This window comes from Syngnathoides biaculeatus, chromosome 4 (assembly GCF_019802595.1).
Source record: "Syngnathoides biaculeatus isolate LvHL_M chromosome 4, ASM1980259v1, whole genome shotgun sequence".
In the NCBI taxonomy this organism is placed as follows: domain Eukaryota; kingdom Metazoa; phylum Chordata; class Actinopteri; order Syngnathiformes; family Syngnathidae; genus Syngnathoides; species Syngnathoides biaculeatus.
In genome coordinates, this window is record NC_084643.1 from 12,324,124 (window position 1) to 12,345,325 (window position 21,202).

The window sequence follows — 21,202 nt, forward strand, 5'->3', positions numbered from 1 at the left end:
TGACAAACTTCAGACATAAAAAGGAAGACCGAAATTTATCAAATCAAATAGGCTATTGCATTTACAAGTGATACTTCAGAAATAAGTACACAAGTAATTTGTTTGTATATAAATATACATTAATAATGCAGCCCGATGGAGACACAAACCAGTGCAATCTGTAGGCCGGTCCCAAGCCCGAATAAATGCAGAGAGTTTCGTCAGGAAGGGCATCCGGCGTAAAAACTGTGCCAAATAAATATGAGCGTTCATCAAAAGAATCCCATACCGGATCAGTCATGGCCCGGGTTGACAACGCCCGCCCCCGGCACTGCTAACCTGCAGGGTGTCGGTGGAAATTCAGCTACTGTGGGTCGAAGACAAAGAAGAGGAGGAAACTGGATCCATCATCAGAAGAAAAAGAGGAATCCACAGAGCCTACAACTGAGTGTAGGGACTTTGAATGTTGGGACTATGACAGGAAAAGCTCAGGAGTTGGTTGACATGACGATTAGAAGAAAGGTTGATATTCTGTGCATCCAAGAGAGCAGGTGGAAAGGGAGTAAGGCTAGAAGTTTAGGAGCAGGGTTTAAATTATTCTACCACGGAGTAGATGGGAAGAGAAATGGAGTAGGGGTTATTTTAAAGGAAGAGCTGGCTAAGAATGTCTTGGAGGTGAAAAGAGTATCAGATCGAGTGATGAGACTAAAATTTGAAATTGAGGTTGTTGTATGTATAATGTGGTTAGCGGCTATGCCCCACAGGTAGGATGTGACCTAGAGTTGAAAGAGAAATTCTGGAAGGAACTAGATGAAGTAGTTCTGAGCATCCCAGACAGCGAGAGAGTTGTGATTGGTGCAGATTGTAATGGACATATTGGTAAAGGAAACAGGGGCGATGAAGAAGTGATGGGTAAGTACGGCATCCAGAAAAGGAACTTTGAGGGACAGAGGGTGGTGGACTTTGCAAAAAGGATGGAGATGGTTGTAGTGAACACTTATTTCCAGAAGAGGGAGGAACATAGAGTGACCTACAAGAGCGGAGTCACGCAGGTGGATTATATTTTGTGCAGACGATGTAATCTAAAGGAGATTAGTGACTGTAAACAAGAGGCATATGAAGACATGTACACCAGGTTGGACACGAAAGAAGGAGAAAAGGATCTCTACAGGTTAGCCAGACAGAGGGATAGAGATGGGAAGGATGTGCAGCAGGTAAGGGTGATTAAGGATAGAGATGGAAATGTGTTGACTGGTGCCAGTAGTGTGCTAAATAGATGGAAAGAATACTTTAAGAAGTTGATGAATAAAGAAAATGAGAGAGAGGGAAGAGTTGAAGAGGCAAGAGTGAAGGACCAGGAAGTGGAAATGATTACTAAGGGGGAAGTCAGAAAGGCACTACAAAGGATGAAAAATGGAAGGGCAGTTGGTCCTGATGACATACCGGTGGAGGTATGGAAGCAATTTGGAGAGATGGCTGTGGAGTTTTTGACCAACTTATTCAACAGAATACTAGCGGGCGAAAAGATGAGGAAAAGTGCTCCAGTTCCCATTTTTAAGAACAAAGGGGATGTTCAGAGCTGTGGGAATTATAGAGGAATAAAGTTGATGAGCCACACAATGAAGTTATGGGAAAGAGTAGTGGAGGCTAGACTCATGACAGAAGTAAGTATCTGTGAGCAACAGTATGGTTTCATGCCTAGAAAGAGTACCACAGATGCATTATTTGCCTTGAGGATGCTCGTGGAAAAGTACAGAGAAGGTCAGAAGGAGCTACATTGTGTCTGTGGATCTAGAGAAAGCCTATGACAGAGTACCAAGAGAGGAACTGTGGTACTGCATGCGTAAGTCTGGTGTGGCAGAGAAGTAAGTTAAAATAGTACAGGACATGTATGATGGCAGCAGAACAATGGTGAGGTGTGCCTTAGGTGTGACAGAAGAATTTAAGGTGGAGGTAGGACTGCATCAGGGTTCAGCACTGAGCCCCTTCCTGTTTGCAGTGGTAATGGATAGGCTGACAGATGAGGTTACACTGGAATCCCCTTGGACCATGATGTTCACAGATGATATTGTGATATGCAGTGAAAGCAAGAGGATGCAGAGAAACAATTAGAAAGATGGAGACATGCACTGGAAAGAAGAGGACTGAAGATAAGCCAAAGTAAAACAGAATATTTGTGCGTGAATGAGAAAGGTGGAGGGGGAAGAGTGAGGCTCCAGGGAGAAGAGATAGCGAGGGTGGAGGACTTCAAATATTTAGGGTCAACAATCCAGAGCAATGGTGAGTGTGGTAAGGAAGAGAAGAAAGAGGTCCAAGCAGGTTGGAACAGCGGGCGGAAGGTGTGTCTAGTGTGTTATGTGACAGAAGAGTCTCTGCTCGGATGAAGGGCAAAATTTACAAAACAGTGGTGAGGCCGGCCATGATGTACGGATTACAGACGGTGGCACTGAAGAAACAACAGGAAGCAGAATGGGAGGTGGCAGAAATGAAGTTGAGGTTCTCGCTTGGAGTTAGCAGGATGGATAGGATTAGAAATGAGCTCATTAGAGGGACAGCCAAAGTTGGATGTTTTGGAGACAAGATTCGAGAGAGCAGACTTCGATGGTTTGGACATGTTCAGAGGCAACCCATGACCATTTGAAACAGTTTTTCACCCAATGGTTTTTGTGAATTTTACTGGCACGATCTCCATCTTTTCGCTCCAAGACTTTCGCCATTCTGGGAAACATGCATACCGCTCAATTACATTTGCGTCCGTATGTCTGCAAGTTATATCTATGCTATAGTAGACAGAATACTTCTCTTGGAAATGTTAACATCAGAGTGAAAATACCGACGAAATACCGCTAAAATGCTGCCGGAAATCGGAATGTTGTCGTTATTATGAACACCAAATTTAATGCAAACGGATAGCAATGCTATAAACAAGTCGCAATGCTGTAAACAGGCAGGTAGCAATGCGGTTTTCCACTATCACACCTGTGACTAATTTCACGACGAGCGTTGCCGATAGATGCTGGCGGCCGGTCTTGATAACAGCCTCGCCCCGCGTCAAGCTGTACCCCCCTCAAAAAATTCTCAACAAATCTACACGTTTCACAACAATGACATTTTCAGCTGAGAAAAACTCGGAATTCCGCGAATCCACAGAAAATTCTCATCCCTGTTATTGCCTCGTGAGTGCCATCATATGGTATCTTACATACACGCTAAAACACGTGCTGGCATGCATGCTGACAGTGTCACCAATGTGCATTAACACTGCATCCATTATTTGTGGATTTTCATTATTCGCGAGGGTGTAAGAAACGTAACGATAAGGACACTTACGGGGGACAATTGTGCAAAGGATGCAGAGTACTCTAGCATTTAGAGCAGTAAGAATGCCTCATTGAGCAATAGCTCGGTGCGATGACAATTGTGCAAAGGCTATTAAGACTTCAAGGATTGTGTGCAGTTTAAAGTGACTATTCGTGGAACAATCTGGGACAATGTTGATTGTGTAAATGTTGCATATACTATATACCTCAGTTGATTGTACAAGTGGTGCAAATGCTACTCAGGTCTGAGAGGCTAGTATTGGTAAACAACAGATGTGAAGATGGTGCAGTGTGGTGAGTCGACTACAGTGAGTGCACGAGTAATGTATAATACATGATAATAACTGGCCTGACAGAATGTGACAACAAACAAGACAAAAAAAAAACTGGCAGCATGCTGTAGTTGAATTGTAAGTTACCTGTTTACCAGATCGCAAAAAAAGAAAAAAAAAACAGAGCAAGCGTCAGCGAAATCTGGGTTTCCATATGCATATACAATGACACAGACTGATCGTTTAAATGCAATGGCGTAAAGACCATGATGAATGTAAAAGGATTCCCGGCCAAGTACCATGATTTGATTGATTAAATGTAACCTCTTCTTCTTTTCCTTTTGGCTTGTCCCGTTAGGGGTCACCACAGCGTGTCATTGTTTTCCATCTAAGCCAATCTCCTGCATCGTCCTCTCTAACACTAACTGCCCTCATGTCTTCCCTCACCGAATCCATAAACCTTCTCTTTGGTCTTCCTCTTGCTCTTTTGCCAGGCAGATCCATCCTCAGCACCTTCTACTAATATATTCACTCTCTCGCCTCTGGAGATGTCTAAACCATCGAAGTCTGCTCTCTCTAACCTTGTGTCCAAAACATCCAACTTTGGCTGTCCCTCTAATGAGCTAATTTCTACTTCATCCAACCTGCTAAAGAGAGTCCCAGCATCTCCATTTCTGTCACCTCCAGTTCTGCTTCCTTTCGTCTCTTCAGTACCACCGTCTCTAATCCGTATGTCATGGCTGGCCTCACCACTGTTTTATGAATTTTGCCCTACATCCTAGCAGAGATTCGTCTGTCACATAACACGCCTGACACCTTCCGCCAGCTGCTTCAAGCTGCTTGGACCCGTTTTTTCACTTGCTTACCACACTCACCATTGCTCTTGATTGTTGACCACAAGTAATTAAAGTCTTACACCCTTGCTCTCTTCTCCCTGGTGCCTCACTCTTCCCCCTCCACCCCTCTCATTCACGCAAAAATATTCTGCTGTCAGCCACGCCAAACAGGAAGAGGGGGAGAGCTGATCCCACCTCCACCTGAAATTCTTCTGTCACACCTACGGCAGACCTTACCACTGTCCTGCTGCCCTCATATATGTCCTGTACTATTCTAACATATTTCTCCACCACACCATATTCACGCATGCAGTACCACAGTTCCATTCGTGGTACTCTGTGATAGGCTCTCTCTAGATCCACAAAGACACAATTTAGCTCCTTCTGAAATTCTCTGTACTTTTCCACCAGCATCCTCAAGGCAAATAATGCACCTGTGGTTCTCTTTCTCGCCATGAAACCATAGGGTTGGTCGGAGATACTTACTTCTGTCCTGAGTCTACCCTCCAATACTCTTTCCCATAACTTAATTGTGTGGCCCATCAACTTTATTCCTCAATTGTTTCCACAGCTCTGAACATTGCCTTTGTTTTTAAAACTGGGAACTTGGACTTTTCCTCCATTCTTCACGCATCTTCTCGCCCACTAGTATTGGTATACTTGAAAAGATCCTTTTCTCCTTCTTTCGCATCCAACCTGGGGTACATATGGTCAGATGCCTTATTTAGTTTTCACTACCACTACCTTTGCCCTATGTCGCATCTCAATGTATTACTTTAGTCTCTCCTTAATCCTCTCAATGTCCAACTTCACTAATGTCTTTCATTGTATGAATTCCTTTATTTTGGGGTTCCACCACCAAGTGTCCTTCTCCCCTTTCCTACTAGAAGACACACCAAATATTCTCCTGCCTGTCTCTTTGATCACCTCGTCACAGTAGTCCAGTCCAGAGGAGCTCCCCTTGTCAACGAGAGCCTGTCTCACCTCTTTCTGAAAGTCCGCACAACATTGTTCCTTTATCAGCTTCCACCACATTTTTCTCTGTTCTCCCTTTGTCTTCTTAATTTTACTCCCACCTCCAGAGTCATCCAAAACACCACCATCCTATAATGTTGAGCTACACTCTCCCCTACCACTATCTGAGAGTCAGTAACCTCCTTCAGATTACATTGTCTCCAGGAAATGTTCCCAACCTGTGTGCTTCTACCTCCGCTCTTCTCTGCTCTCCGGTCACGCTATGTTCCTGCCTCATCTGAAAAAAGGTGTTCAGTACTGCCATTTCTATCCTTTTTGCAAAGTCCACCACTATATGCCCCTCAAAGTTCTCTATCCATCACTTCTTTACCCATTTTTCCTTCCCCAACATCTACATTACAATCTGCACTAATCACAATTCTCTCTCTGTCTCAGATGCTTAGAAATACTTAATCTAGTTCCTTCCAAAATTTCTCTTTCAAATCTTGGTCAGACCCTACCTATGGGGCATAACCACTAATCACATGACAGTAATCCCTAATTTCTCGCAGTTAATTGGGGCCAGAGCAACCCACAAAAAGTAAAAATCTGCTTAGTAGCAGAGGATATGTTTATGTGGGTACCAGAACCTTTAAAGTAAGGAAACAGTATTTACACTTGAATATAAGACAAAGAGGTATTTCGTTGAATCCTTAAATTCTAAAACCTTGTAAATATATACAGTATTATAAATTTAGAATATAAATGTAAATTATAAAATACTTACTAACCCTTACCCCATTTCTCTTCTCCTCCATGGTAAAATAATATGTCCCTAAACATCTAGCCTTACTACCTTACCAATTGCTCTCTTGGATGCACAATAAATCAACCTTTCTCCTAATCATCATGTCGACTAAATCCTGATCTTTTCCTGTTTTAGTCTCAACATTCAAAGTTTCTACACTCAGTTCTAGGCTCTGTGCATTCCTCTTGTTCTTCTCTGACAAAAACGCATTCATCATTTTCTTTGTCTTCAACCCACAGTAGTTGAATTTCCACCGTCACCCTGCAGGTTAACAGTGCCGGGGGCAGGCATTGTTTACCTGGGCCACCACCGATCCAGTGTGGGATTCTTTAGATGAGAGCGTATGTTTATTAGGCACAGTTTTAAGCCGGATGCCCTTCCTGACCCAACCCTCTGTATTTATCAGGGCTTGGGACCGGCCTACAGATTGCATTGGTTTGTGGCCCCAAAGGGCTGGATTGATTTAAAGGTCCAATCCAGAGGAAATTTATTTTATTTGAATTATAAAAATGTAGCTAGAATTTCATAAAAGAAAAAAAAAACATTTCAAAAATTCTCAACACAACAGAAATGAAATAAAATAGCGTCAAAGTCAGTCTCAAGATTTTATTCAAAATGTCACTTAAGATTCGACAAGTTTTGTAACTCCCCAGAATGTGACGTCACGTCAAGACAACATATAGTCAGGGAGTGAAAAAGCTAGCAAAGATGGTGAGAAAGTGTGTTGTATACGCCTGTTCTGCATCAAATGCTGACGAATGGCCAAAAGATGAACAGATAGGCAGGTTATGGAGCACGTTTGTGAAGTTCCGTTTTATTCTCATCTGACCACAAAACTTTCTCCCATGACTCCTCTGTATCATCCAAATGGTTATTAGCAAACTTAAGACAGGCCTTGACATGTGCTGGTTTAAGCAGGGGAACCTTCCGTGCCATGCATGATTTCAAACCAGGACGTCTTAGTGTATTACCAACAGTCACCTTGGAAACGGTGGTCCCAACTCTTTTCAGGTTATTGACCAAGTCCTGTCGTGTAGTCCTGGGCTGATTCCTCACCTTTCTAAGAATCATTCAGACCCCACATTGTGATATCTTGGAGGCCCCATAGCGTACATTGTATATATGCGTTCATCTGAGATGATAGGCTGTGGCGACCCAGAAAGGGACAAGCCGAAAGGAAAACAACAAATGTGATATCTTGCATGGGGCTCCACTTCGATTGAGATTGACAGTCATGTTTAGCTTCATTTTCTAATGATTGCTCCGACAGTGGACCTTTTTTCACCAAGATGCTTGGCAATTTCTCTGTAGCCTTTTACAGCCATGTGGAGTTTTATAATTTTGTCTCTGGTGTCTTTGGACAATTAATTGGTCTTGGCCATGTTACAAGTTTGAGTCTTACTGATTGTATGGGGTTGACAGGTGTCTTGATGCAGCTAATGACCTCACCCAGGTGCATCTGATTCAGGACAATACATGGACTGGAGGTGGACTTTTAAAGGCGGACTAACAGGTCTTTGAGGGCCAGAATTCTAGCTGATAGACTGGTGTTCAAGTACTTATTTGCAGCTGTATCACACAAATACAAAAGTAAGTTTATTTCAATTTATCCCTTTTGGGGTCGCACAACGTAACATTTCAGATGAACGCTCATATTTGTTTGGCACAGTTTTTACGCCGCATGCCCTTTTTGACACAACCCCTCTTGAATCGTTAAAAAAAAGTTCATACATTGTGATTTCTAGATTTTTCTTTTTAGATTATCTCTCTCACAGTGGACATGTACCTACGATGAAAATTTCAGACCCCTCCATGATTACTAAGTGGGAGAACTTGCAATATAGCAGGGTGTTCAAATACTTATTTTCTTCACTGTACAAATCAAAGTCGACAGTAATATGTTCCAAGCATTTCACGGAGGACTGCTTTGAAAACGCGGTACAGCATTCACTTGGCTTCGGTAGCAAGTAAGTACGGACGTGTTCAATTGTTTAGTATTGACAAGTATCCACCTCGTTTTAAATGTAAGTACAATACCGATACAGATATATATATGTCAGATAAAATCATGTGATGTTTAGGGGGTGACGAAATTTGGATACTGTATAAAGTTAGTGTACTGTTGAGGCTGAGGTCTTCCTGAAATTCAACTACGGCTGTGTGTGGTCTTAAGTGTTAGGTGCATTATTTAAAATACGGGCTAAATCTATTTAAATAACACGAAGAATGGCCTATAAACATGTGATCTTTAAACGCAGAATGTTACCGATTTTGATTTTTGTTTTACGCCGACTACAACAAACAAACGACAACAACAAACGAGTCACTGTTGTGTGCAAAGAGGAGCCTAACAGGATCGGACAGGCTTAGTCCTCCGGCAGACGGTCTACCTTGCGTCGGTCCCGGCGACGCCGGGTCTTTCCTGCTGCGTCCTGTTTTGGCCAGATCGTTCTGTCACGACCCATCGGAACGGGAGTAGGACCCAAATGCAAGGCTCGGAAGATGCAAGGTAGTTCGGGGAGAAACGTTTATTATTCCGTGGTCGGGGATCGGGCAGGCAGTCAGGTGCAGCAGCGGTAGTTGGGACGTCAGGCGAAGAGAGCAGGTGAGCGAGCAGGCAGGAGTCGGTACATGGGAGAGCGATCAAAGCAGGCAGATGTGTCAAAGGAATCAGGCTTACGGGGTCGGTCGGAGAATAGGTGAAGGTTGGTACACACGGGTTGTCGATCAGGGATACGGGAGTACTCGAACGGGACATGAACCTCAACGATCTGGCGCGGACCAGTCGTCATCGGGGTCATATAAATACACAGGATAATCAGCGCAACCGTGCAGGCACCCGTCCAGCCCGGGCTGGAGGGGCTGGATCATGACACAAACTTTAAATCCATCCTAAAAAAAAACCCGCAAAAGGATGTACTTCCTGCGGCTTCTGAGGAAGCACGACTTGTAACAAGAGCTGCTGAGAAAGTTCTACAAAGTGGTCATTGAATCTGTACTGAGTACCTCCATCACTCTGGTTTGGGGGTACCACAAAAAAGGAAAAACTGCAAGGGACAATCAAAACTGCTGACCAGATTATGAGCACACACAACCCACACTTGAAGACTTGCACGCCACTCGAACCAAGACCAAAGCAGGCAGGATCATTTCAGACACCTTACATCCTGGCCACCAAATCTTCCAGTGACTTCCACCAGGTAGGCGCTAGCGATCAATGCAAATCTAAACTAGCAGGCATTCAAACAGTCTAACTCCATTTGGTCAGAAGGTCAATGTTGTGTTTATGCTTGTAAGCAGGCAGGATCATTTCAGACACCTTACATCCTGGCCACCAAATCTTCCAGTGACTTCCACCAGGTAGGCGCTAGCGATCAATGCAAATCTAAACTAGCAGGCATTCTAACTCCATTTGGTCAGCAGGTCAATGTGGTGTTTATGCTAGTGTTTTGTTATTTATTGGTGCAATATAAATTTTAATGTGTATGTATTTGCTATTGTATATAGTTCTTATGGCAGCTTTGGGATATGTGGCATATATGGCATCTATGGAATCTTTGACATTTTGGCATCAAAGCATCTTGGCATGTCAGCATATAAGCTTGTTGACGTGCTAATAAAGGCCTGTGAAAAACAGCAACATGTCCGGAGTGACTGAACTGGATATACAAGAATACTCGCAGCCGAGAAGATGTCTGAAGGATGGAGGAATAGTGTGCTAGTTCCCATTTTTAAGAACAAAGGCGATGTTCAGCGATGTGGAAACAGTAGAGGAATAAAGTTAATGAGCCACACAAAGAAGTTATGGGAAAGAGTAGTGGAGGCTAGACTCAGGACAGAAGTAGGTATTGGCGAACAACACTATGGTATCATGCCTAGAAAGAGTACCACAGATGCATTATTTCCCTTGAGGATGCTAGTGGAAAAGTACAGAGAGGGTCAAAAGGAACTACATTTTGTCTTTGTGAATCTACAAAAAGCCTATGACAGAGTGCCAAGGAAGGAACTGTGCTACTGCATGCGAATATCTGGTGCGTCAGGGAAATATGTTAGAATAGTACAAGACGTATGGCGGCAGCAGAACAATGGTGAGGTGTGCCTTAGGTGTGACAGAAGAATTTAAGGTGGAGGTGGGACTGCATCAGGGATTGGCTCTGAGCCCCTTCCTGTTTGCTGTGGTAATAACTGACAGATGAGATTAGACTGGAATTCCCTTGGACTATGATGTTTGCAGATGATATTGTGATCTGCAGTGAAAGCAGGAAGCACATGGAGCAACAATTAGAAAGATGGAGGCATGAACTGGAAAGGAGAGGAATAAAGATTTGCCAAAGTAAAACAGAATATATGTGCGTGAATGAGAGGGCTGTAGGGGGAAGAGTGAGACTCCAGGGAGAAGAGACAGTGAGGGTGGACGACTTCAAATCTCTGGGGTCAACAATCCAGAGCAATGGTGAGTGTGTAAGGAATTGAAGAAACGGGTCCAAGCGGGTTGGAACAGATGGCGGAAGGTGTCAGATGTGTTATGTGACAGAAGAGTCTCTGCTAGGATGAAGGACAAAGTTTATAAAACAGTGGTGAAGCCAGCCATAATGTACAGATTAAAGACAGTGGAACTGAAGAGACAACAGGAAGCAGAACTACAGGTAGCAGAAATGAAGATGTTGAGGTTCTCGCTAGGAGAGAGCAGATTGGACAGGATTAGAAATGAAATCATTCGAAGGACAGCCAAAGTTGGATGTTTTGGAGACAAGGTTTGAGAGAGCAGACTTCGATGGTTTGGACATGTTCAGAGTCGAGAGAGTGAGTATATTGGTAGAAGGGTGCTGAGGATGGAGTTTACAGCCAAAAGAGCGAGAGGAAGACCAAAGAGAAAGTTGATGGATGTTGTGAGGGAAGACATGAGGGAAGAGAGAAGTTAAAGAGGAAGATGCAGGAGATAGAGTTAGATGGAAAAAGACAGCACACTTTGGCGACCCCTGAAGAGACAAGTCAAAAGGAAAAGAAGAAGACTCTTAATATTAATGCCTCACCACCCATGAACCTGATTGTAGTGCACTGAAATGACAGTGATGTGGACCTGCATTTCACCACACAAAGTAGCTGTCTATTATGCGATGAGCAATAACACTTCCACTCCCTCCACAATTCAAACAGTACAGTATCCTCCTATAATAATTTTCAAGAAATGCACACTGAACATGGCCCTTTGAGCTACATCTTTAGTTTCCTACCTCAGCCTGGTTCCCACCTCAGATTGGGTTTGTGTTTAGAAATTAAAGACTTACAGTGTTCATTGAAATGACTAAGCAACAACTTTTTCCTCATATTTTTGAGACTGCATGGTGAAATTTGCAGCTGGCTACCAGTGTGGAAAAATGGTTTGTAACAATGAGGAAATTCATGTATTTTGATCGTAACATCTCACAGCATCAGAGTGAGAAAAAAAAGAACTATGAACAAGTTCATCCATCTAATGGTGAACTCAGTTAAAAATATTGTATTATGAATTGAAATAAATTAGTTTTTAAAAATTGGGAATTTACTTTCCAGCACTGCAGAAAGGCTCCAGTGTATAAAACAAAGCTTGATCAACTTGAGAATAAGAACTTCAAGCCATACCATTGGTGTGTCTGCATGGACTGTCAGCCAGCTCTCCACCTCTTCTATCTTCTTCTTGTGAACAGCTAAATCGTCCTAAACAAAAATCAACAGTGGCGATCAACAAAGTCTGCACACTTACTGAAGATCTTTGATTTAACCGGCTTGGGCTGTTCCAATTTTCTTTTTATTATCATCATCATAATTATTATTAATTATTAAAGGTATAACAATTATTTTGTTACGACTACTACTACTACTACTACTAATAATAATAATAATAGGCCATACATCATTTTTTTATCCACTTATGTGAGGTCGGGTCATGAGGGCAGTAGCTTTAGCAGGGAACCCTACACTTCCCTCTCCCCAGTAAAATCCTCTCTCTTTTCTGAGGAGACCCCGAAACATTCCCATGCCAGTCAAGAGACTAAAAGGCTCCCCAGCATGTTCCATGTCTCATACTGGCAGGACGTGTCTGGAAAACCTCGTCAAAGAGGCATCTAAGAGGTATCCTAATCAGATGTCAAACCCACTTCAACTGACTCCTTTCAATGTGGAGAAGCAACAGCTCTCCTCTGAGCTACTCTCAGTGACTGAGGTCCAATCCCGATCCTGGCCTGGACACCCTGCAGAGGAAACTCATTTCTACCACTTGTATCCGGGATCTTGTTCTTTCAGGCACAATCCACAGCTTGTGACCATAGGTGAAGTTGGGAAAATTTGTCAACCAATAAATTGAAATCTTCGTCTTTCAGTTTAAGTTGTTCTACACCACAACGGCCCGATACAAAGTCTACATCACTGCAGATACTTTACCAATCCACCCGTCGATCTTCCATTCCATTCTCTCCCAACAAACTTGAACTCCTCAGCTTGCAGCAGGATCTTATCCCCGACCCGGAGAAAGTACTCCACCCTTCTTTGATTGAGGACCACATGGTCTCAGATTCTCAACTGTCACTTCACAATCAGCTGCGAACTGCTCCAGTGAGAGCTGGAGATGAAGGCCCGATGAACCTAACAAAACCATATTATCAGCAAAAATCAAAAGGCAATAGTGAGGCCACCAAACCAGAACCCAACTAAGTCTTGGCTGTGCCAGGAAATTCTGTCCATAAAAGTTATGAACACAATCTGTGACAAAGTGGAGCATTGGCAAAATTCAACACCCCTCCGGAAGCAATTTCAATTTACTGCCAGTTATGCGCCCCAAACTCTGACACTATCATATAGTGATTAAATACCTTGTATCACAGGGTTTGGCACCCGATAATCCCAAAGCACGCCCGGCAGGACTCCCCGAAGGGTTATGGTCGAAAACCTTTTCCAACTCCACAAAAAATGTAGACTGGTTGGGGGAACTCCTATTCACCCACGAGGGCCCTGCCACAGGTGTAGAACTGGTCCACTGTTCCACAACCACAATGAAAACCACAATCCTCCTCCTGACTCTGAGATTCGTCTTCATGATGGAATGTCTTTTCCTAAATGGACCTTACCAAGGAGGCTGAGGAGTGAGGTGTTTCTATATCTGGAACACACCCCCATTTTTAAAAAGATCCATAACCACCACAGGCTGCCAATCCAGAGGTACAGTGCCTTGTGAAAGTATTTGGCCCCCTTGAACTTTTCAACCTTTTGCCACATTTCAGGCTTGAAACATAAAGATATAAAAATCAACATTTTTTTTCAATAATCAACAACGAGTGAGACACAATCGTTAAGTGGAATGAAATTTATTGGATGTTTTATACTTTTTTAACAACTAAACAATAAATGGGGCGTGCAATATTACTCAACCCCTTCATTTTCAGTGCAACAAACTCACTCCAGAAGTTCAGTGAGGAACTCAGAATGATCCAATGTTAACTGATGATGAAAGATAGAATTCCCCTGTGTGTAATCAAGTTTCTGTAAAAATGCACCTGCACTGTGATAGTCTCAGGGTTATGTTTAAATTGCAGAGAGCATCATGAAGACCAAGGAACACACCAGGCAGGTCCGGGATATCGTTGTGGAGAAGTTTGAAGCCAGATTTGGATACAACAAGATTTCCCAAGCTTTAAACATCAAGGAGCACTGTGCTGGCAATCATATTGAAATGGAAGGAGTATCAGACCACTGCAAATCCACCAAGACCTGTCTGTCCCTCTAAACTTTCACCTCGAACAAGGAGAAGACTGATCAGAGATGCAGCCAAGAGGCCCATGATCACTCTGGATGAACTGCATAGATCCACAGCTGAGGTGGGAGGGTCTGTCCATAGGACAACAATGAGTCGTACACGGCACAAATCTGGCCTTTATGGAAGAGCGGAAAGAAAAAGGCCATTTCTCAAAGATATCCATAAAAAGTCCCGTTTAAAATTTGCCACAAGCCACCTGGGAGACACATCAAACATGTTGAAGAAGGTGCTCTGGTCAGATAAAACCAAAATCCTACTTTTTGGCCACAACGCAAAATGATATGTTTGGCGTAAAAGCAACACAGCTCATCACCCTGAACACACCATCCCCACTGTCAAACATGGTGGTGACAGCCTCATGGTTTGGGCCTGCTTTCCTTCAGCAGGGACAGAGAAGATGATTCAAATTGATGGGAAGATGAATGGAGCCAAATACAGGACCATTCTGGAAGAAAACCTGTTGGAGTCTGCAAAAGATCTGAGACTGGGACGGAGATTTATCTTCCAACAGGACAATGATCAAAAGCATAAACCCAAATCTACAATGGAATGGTTCACAAATAAATGTATCCCGGTGTTACAATGGCCAAGTCAAAGTACAGACCTGAATCCAATCGAGAAACTGCTGTTCACAAACGCTCTCCATCCAACCTTACTGAGCTTGAGCTGTTTTGCAAGGAAGAATGGGCAAGAATTTCAGTCTCGATGTGCAAAACTGATGGAGACATACCCCAAGCGACTTGCAACTGTAACTGCAGCAAAAGGTGGCACTACAAAGTATTAATGCAAGGGGGCCGAATAATATTGCACACCCCACTTTTCAGGTTTTTGTTAGAAAAGTTTAAACAAAATCCAATAAATTTCGTTCCTCTTACGATTGTGTCCCACCTGTTTTTTATTCATGACAAAAGAAAAATTATTTTATATCTTTATGTTTGAAGCCTGAAATGTGTCAAAAGGTTGAAAAGTTCAAGGGGGCCAAATACGTTCACAAGGCACTGTATATTCGCCAATGTCCACGTGATGTTGCAGTGTCAACCAGGAGAGCCCCACAACATCCAGAACCTTTAGGAACTCAACTACCCCCGTGGCCCTACCTTCGAGGAGTTTCTAACCATGTTGGTGACCTCAACCGCAGAGATCGGAGACCTTGCTTCAGAGACCCCAGACTCTGCTTCCTCATGGGAAGGTGTGTCAGTGGAATTGAGGAGGTTTTTGAAGTATTCTCCCCACCCACTCACAATGTCTCAAGTCCAGATCGGCACTGCTGCATCCTCACATCCCTTCCCCCTTCCCAAGACACCAGATGGTGGACAAAAATTTCCTCGAAGCAGTAAGGAAGACTCCTCCCATCTCCAGGTTTTTGCCTCCGCTTTGCTAGCCGGTACCCATCAGGCGCCTCAGGAGACCCACAGGCCATTGAGGCCCGATAGGAGACCGCCTCCAGGTTGATAGGATCCCTTCCCCCCGGTGCCAACCAATGGCTTTGGGGATTGCTGCAACGAGAGGCACCAACTACCTTACAGCCACAGCTCAAGTCGGCCGCCTTGGCAATGGATGCGCAGAAAAAGGTCAACTCGTTCTCAATGTCCCCCGCATCCCCCAAAATGTGGGTAAAGTTCAGCCGTAAGCGGGAGTTGAAACTCCTCCTGAGAGGGAATTCTCCCAGGTCTCCCCAGCAGACCCTCACAATACATTTGGGCTTGCCACATTGAACCAGCATCTTCGCCCACCATCATAGCCACTTCACCATCAGGTGGTGATAAGCGGACAGCTCCACAACTCTCTTCGCTCGAGTGTCCAAGACAAGCAGCCGCCAGTTTGATGAAACAATGACAAAGTTAATTGAACTGCAACTTAGGGTGTCCTGGTGCCAAGTAGACGTGTGGCCACCCTTATGCGAGAACATGGTGTTTGTTCTGGACAATCCGTGATCAGCATAGAAATCCAACAATGTAACACCATTTGGGTTCTGATCAGGGATCTATTTCTCCCAATCACACCCTTCCAGATCTCACCGTCATTACCCAGGTGAGCATTGAAGCCCTCCAGCAAAACTATGGCATCCACATCAGGAGCACTGTGCAGCACCCTCTCCAAGGACTCCAAAAGGTTGGGCACTCTGAACTACTGGTTTACGGCATAGGCAACGTTCCCTCTAATTTTAGACGTGTCTGAGCAAACACGCTAAGCCCATGAGTGCTCCCTTTGACCACGGTGAGCAACATCAGGCGTATGCACTGTGGTCAGATCGGTGTTATCAATTGAAGTTACATGCCTCATTAAAAGATACAGATTACAGCATTTACTTTACCGTCAGAAAATTTTCTGACCAATTTTGTGTTTTTTCAAACTTGGAATGAAAATGTCAACAAACAAAAAAATACATTGCTAACCAAATCACCCTAACTATGAACTCTAAATTTGAAATGTCACCTCCAACTTTGTTTCATTTATTTATTTTTAACCCACAATGATATCCCCGTCTGTTTTTCTTAATGTAAAACTGAATTATTGCTTGCAGAATATCTTAACAATGCATGTTGAAAGCTGAATGATGCCACCAAACAGTTTTGAGGATAATGTTATGAGGTCTCCTATTTTTAAAATACAGAATTAGCTTTTTGTGCACTGTATTGCCTGTGCTTTCATTCTCTATCAAGCTGCGCCAAGGTGGAATTTTAATATTATACACCATCTCATCTACTTTCTACTTTGGCTTCAGACCAGACCTTTTTTTTCCTCAAAAAAAGAGAAAATCTCATCCAGTTTCACCACTTTTTTCATTATTATTATAATTTTCACATTATTCACAAACATTTCTTTTTTTTTTTTGTACTTTTGCAATTTTTATGTAGAGTAAACATAAGCAGCATGTCTCACTCTACTTTGTTCTACAATTCCAAGACTGTTTAAAACTAAAGCATGGGCGATGTTTATAATTATGAGCGTACCCCTTTAAGAGTGCGAGGTGAGCGGTGTCAGATAAAAAAGCAAGTAGAGTGTGTGACTTGGTGTGGCCGAGCACCATCTTGTTCAAGACTGCGTACTGCTGTTTAAAAAAAAAAAAAAAAGGGGAAAAAAGTCAGGCTGTGGTTCACTGCGCTGGATCTGTTTTCATGTGCGCTGTGTGTGTCGTACAAGTGCGCAATTGCTCAGGTGCGCAGCTCAGAGGGAACATTGGGCATAGGCACAAAAAACAATCAGGACCCAAACCCCCACCCGGAGGAAGAGAAAGGTTACCCTCTCGTCCACTGAGCCAGGCCACAGGGGCAATAAGTACCCTCAATTACCCCAATAATACTCTCATCTGCTTGACACCTCTTATAGTGGGCAACTGCAACTGTGGAAGAGAGTCCTACCCCTCTCAAGAGGACTGGTAGCAGACCACAAGTTGTGCGTGTAATCTTGAAATTCTGAATCTCACACACCAACTCGTGCTACTTCCCTGCCAGAAAGGTGATATACCTCATCCCTAGGGCCAGTCTCTGTAATTGAGGATCAGATCGTCAAGGTGCCCACCTTCGGTCATCGCTTAGTTCCCACTACTCCAGAGCACTGTGGCCCCTCCCACAGGTGGTGAGCGCATGGGAAGGGGGATCGCCATTACCCTTTAAGGGCCTCGTAGGCGCAGAATAATATTATATTGAGATTATTGTTATGAATCTTTACAATAGTAGGCGTATAGTGGGTCCAAGTCCATGGTTAAATCCCACCCCCACCTGTGTGGAGTGTGCATATTTTCCCCGTGCCTGCATGGGTTTTCTCCGGGCACTCCGGTTTCCTCCCACATCACAAAAACATGCAAAATGAATTGGACACTTGAAATTGCCCTAGATGTGTGTGTGGCTATTTCTCTTGATGTGCCCTGCGTTTGGCTGGCAACCAGTTCAGGGTGCACCCTGACTCCTGCCCGTTGACAGCTTGGAAAGGCTCCAGCAGTCCCCATGACCCTTGTGAGGATAAGCGGCTAAAAAAAATGTATGGATGGACTTACATTATGGAGTTATTATGACACGGATCTTTTGTTACTTTCCTGAGAGAAGAATTACGTCGTCGGACATCGGTCAGTGGACCTTTAATTGGACACTCTAAATTGCCCTAGTTGTGAATGTGAGTGTGACTGTCTTCATGTGCCCTGTAATTGGCTGGAAACCAGTTCAGGGTGTACCCTGCCTTCTCCCCGTTGACAGCTGTGATAGGCTACAGCACTCTAGCGACTCTTGTGAGGATAAGCGGAAAATGGATGGATAATAACAGGAATGTAATCATGCTGACCTTTTACTCTAAGCTAGCTCTCCATTTGACTTGACATACTTACTATACATTTAAGTCATTTAATTAAGCGTTTATGTGTAGATCATACTACAGAATTTCAGGCCTGATATTGGCCCGATTACCTCTTATCATATCATAGTATACCTATACCTAGCCTTGACCACATTGGAAGTAATTACAAGGTTTTTAATTTTAATGTTTATGGTTCATATAGTTGTACAATATTTGAGTATGCATGTTGACAGTTAAAAATTAGTAGGATGGCGGGAGGGATACCTTTGAACACGGTGTGTATCTGACCACCCAGGGTTCAGGCTGTTCGTAGCCAATGGGCTTCTGGGGGAACATCATACCAGGGTCTGAGCTGATGGTCTCCCCTTTCCTCCTGCGAGGTCTCGCTGCAGTTTGGAGACTCAAAACCTGACCCCTTTTCTTTCCAAAAGCAAGTAAATTTTCTCCTGTTAATTCAGTGAAAGCAGAATCTACCCAACAGGTCATCTGCAAGAAAGAACATACTTCCATTAACATTTACTTCCAGCAGTTAAAGGTTTTATACATATTTTAATTTGTAGCATTGAAAAATAAACACACAAAGGCATACAATTATCGGTACATTATGTTGTAAGTGTGAGTGTTTTACTTTCAATCTTAAAATTCATGAGCAGACATCATTTGCATTTAGCTGTTACTTTAAACATGGAGGCAAGGAAAACAAAGGCAGTATAAGAAACGGTTGAACTAAGACAGCTGGAGTCAGCAACAACTAAGTGAACTTGGTTGAAAGGATGCATTTTGTCATTAGGATTCTAGCCACCTGACCAATTTAGGACTTTAGCTATCATAACGTCCATTATTAACCCCATTCATTCAAAGGCGGGTACAGAAACTGCCCAACAGATCGTTTTAAACTTACACTATTTGAAGCAGCTTTGTTTTCCAGTGACGGCTTTTTCATTCTTGACTGTTGACCATTGACAGGGCACCAAGTCTTGCGTGACAGAAAGCAGTAAATTCCTAAGCGTTAACTAACACACACACACACACACACACACACACACACACACACACACACACACACACACCACACACACACACACTTATATATATATCTTAATCATTTGTCTCTCATACAGTAAATTCGACATTCTCAATACATGACGCAAGCTATATTTCACAGCAAACTGGTGGATTGGATAAATCAATTCAATAATGCCTAACAAGGTGGTAATTTTTAAAATGACGTAAGAATAAACTTACCAGATTCAACTATTAGTAACACCTACTCATAAATCAACCTGTTAGGTTACTAAATTCACCAAGAAAAAAAGGACAGTACTATTGTAAACATCTATGACTACGGAAACACAGTATACAAATGCCTTTCAAACTCAGTGCACGCAAAATGCCGTAAATTGCAGGACGTTTTACGTAAACTGAAGTGATATATCAATTTACGGTAGCCATTCTTTGACAAAGAAAAATCCACCCGATACTCTCTGGTTGGAAATTACCACAAGGCTAAGATCCCTGGAATCAACGTTTGAGGTCCGTTTGTGACTGTAAATGTTTAAGAAAAGATTTCGAAGACCGAACAATGTTTTTTATTCTTGATTTCAGGTTGCTATAAGTAGGACACGTGTTGGGATCTAGCTGCGATGAAAATGAGGAGACAACCAAACATTCTGTTAACAGGTATTAAAGTCTTTTTTGGGGGGGAATTGTATGGATCACAAGAGTTAAAAGTAATTAAGTAAAATATAGTAAAAGGACGTTTTGACTTCATATCAAGTGTTAGTTATTTTAAAGTGCCACAGTCACTAAATGCATGATTTTTGTATGATATTAATGGGGGGAAAAAAGGCATCCGGAATGGATCTATCCGTATTTTCACGACATAAAATGATTTTGACGTACATGCCTTTGTCACTCCTGCCATGAAAACCCTCCAGAGGATTTGTTTTCTAGAAGAAGCAGGAAGTGTTGTTCGAAGACTTGGGAGGGTGTATTCGTTCTTCATACTTTTCAAAAAGACCCGGTTTGTCGTGAAAAATGGAGTGCACGGGTACAAAGAACGAGAGCTTTGTGGGTTCCAAATGATCGGTAGGTGTGTATACAGCTACTAAAAAAAAATAATAGTTTGAGGGCGGTGTAATCCTCTCAGAATGTAACAAAAGATCTGTGCACGTAGGTCAGGGGACCTAAATGTGTCGATGTACCTCGCAGCACCAATCACGTTTTCGGCCGGGGTGGTTCATCGCGGGGCCGGGCTGCGTTGTTGTCGCGCGCGCCTGAGTACGCTACATACTGTCTGGGAGTCTGTTGTAATTTAGAAGTGATCCGCATATCATCTAAATGTGGCTCGTAGCGATAGGTTAATATTTTCCGAGTCATTTCACTTGATTGGGAGATTGTGAGAGCTTCCATGGCTCATCGTAGGTGGGATAGAGTGTTTTCAATAGCAAATGTCGCGGTGTAACGTAATGAATAGACAATGCAGGTAATATGGCTACCACTTGGATTTCGAATGAGACTTAAGCAACTCTGCGCATGAATGACGTGCTCTCTGTTCATATTTATTTTTTTCGTATGGACATTGGAGTGACTGTTGTATGTATTTTTCACTATAATATCTATTTTAGAATGTTTATAGGTATGACACTTGACCTTTAATGGAACATGTCACATTTACAATGGGTTGTTTCCACTGAAATCACATTTTTTGCTGAATTGCCCATACAACACTGCGCACCGCCATTTAACCTCCATACCTATACCTACCAGTGTTGTAGCCTCTGTAATGCTCTCCATTACTGTTTGTTTTTTTTTGTGTTTGACGGTAGTCTCAGGACTCATGTACACAAGAGAGGACTTGCTAACCATCAGAGAGCCTTCTTCTGATTTTTTTTTTTTTTTTTTCAACGACTCTCGGCAATTCACTGAAGCTTTTTCTAGAGTTGTTAGTCGGC

The 21,202-nt window shown here is 43.0% G+C and overlaps 2 protein-coding genes across 10 annotated transcripts in view; one reads left to right on the forward strand and one right to left on the reverse strand.

The window, feature by feature from the left end:
- rad17 (RAD17 checkpoint clamp loader component) overlaps positions 1 to 19,634 on the reverse strand; it is a 72,512-nt gene extending 52,878 nt beyond the window's left edge. For 5 of the 6 annotated variants that reach the window (XM_061816108.1, XM_061816106.1, XM_061816104.1 and 2 more), the window contains exons 1-4: positions 19,494 to 19,634; positions 19,150 to 19,261; positions 18,513 to 18,734; positions 11,792 to 11,866 (exon numbers count right to left, since the gene is read on the reverse strand). In XM_061816108.1, coding sequence (XP_061672092.1) covers positions 11,792 to 11,866; positions 18,513 to 18,734; positions 19,150 to 19,191 — 339 coding nt within the window. In that variant the 5' untranslated portion in view covers positions 19,192 to 19,261; positions 19,494 to 19,634. The remainder of the gene's footprint in view (positions 1 to 11,791; positions 11,867 to 18,512; positions 18,735 to 19,149; positions 19,262 to 19,493) is intronic. The other variant, XM_061816105.1, reaches the window with a different exon arrangement.
- Positions 19,635 to 19,642: 8 nt separating this feature from the next.
- The window catches only part of ak6 (adenylate kinase 6), a 39,659-nt gene continuing 38,099 nt past the window's right edge, over positions 19,643 to 21,202 (forward strand). For all 4 annotated transcript variants that reach the window (XM_061816111.1, XM_061816113.1, XM_061816112.1 and 1 more), the window contains exons 1-2: positions 19,643 to 19,781; positions 19,854 to 19,928. In XM_061816111.1, the coding sequence (XP_061672095.1) occupies positions 19,892 to 19,928 (37 nt within the window). In that variant the 5' untranslated portion in view covers positions 19,643 to 19,781; positions 19,854 to 19,891. The remainder of the gene's footprint in view (positions 19,782 to 19,853; positions 19,929 to 21,202) is intronic.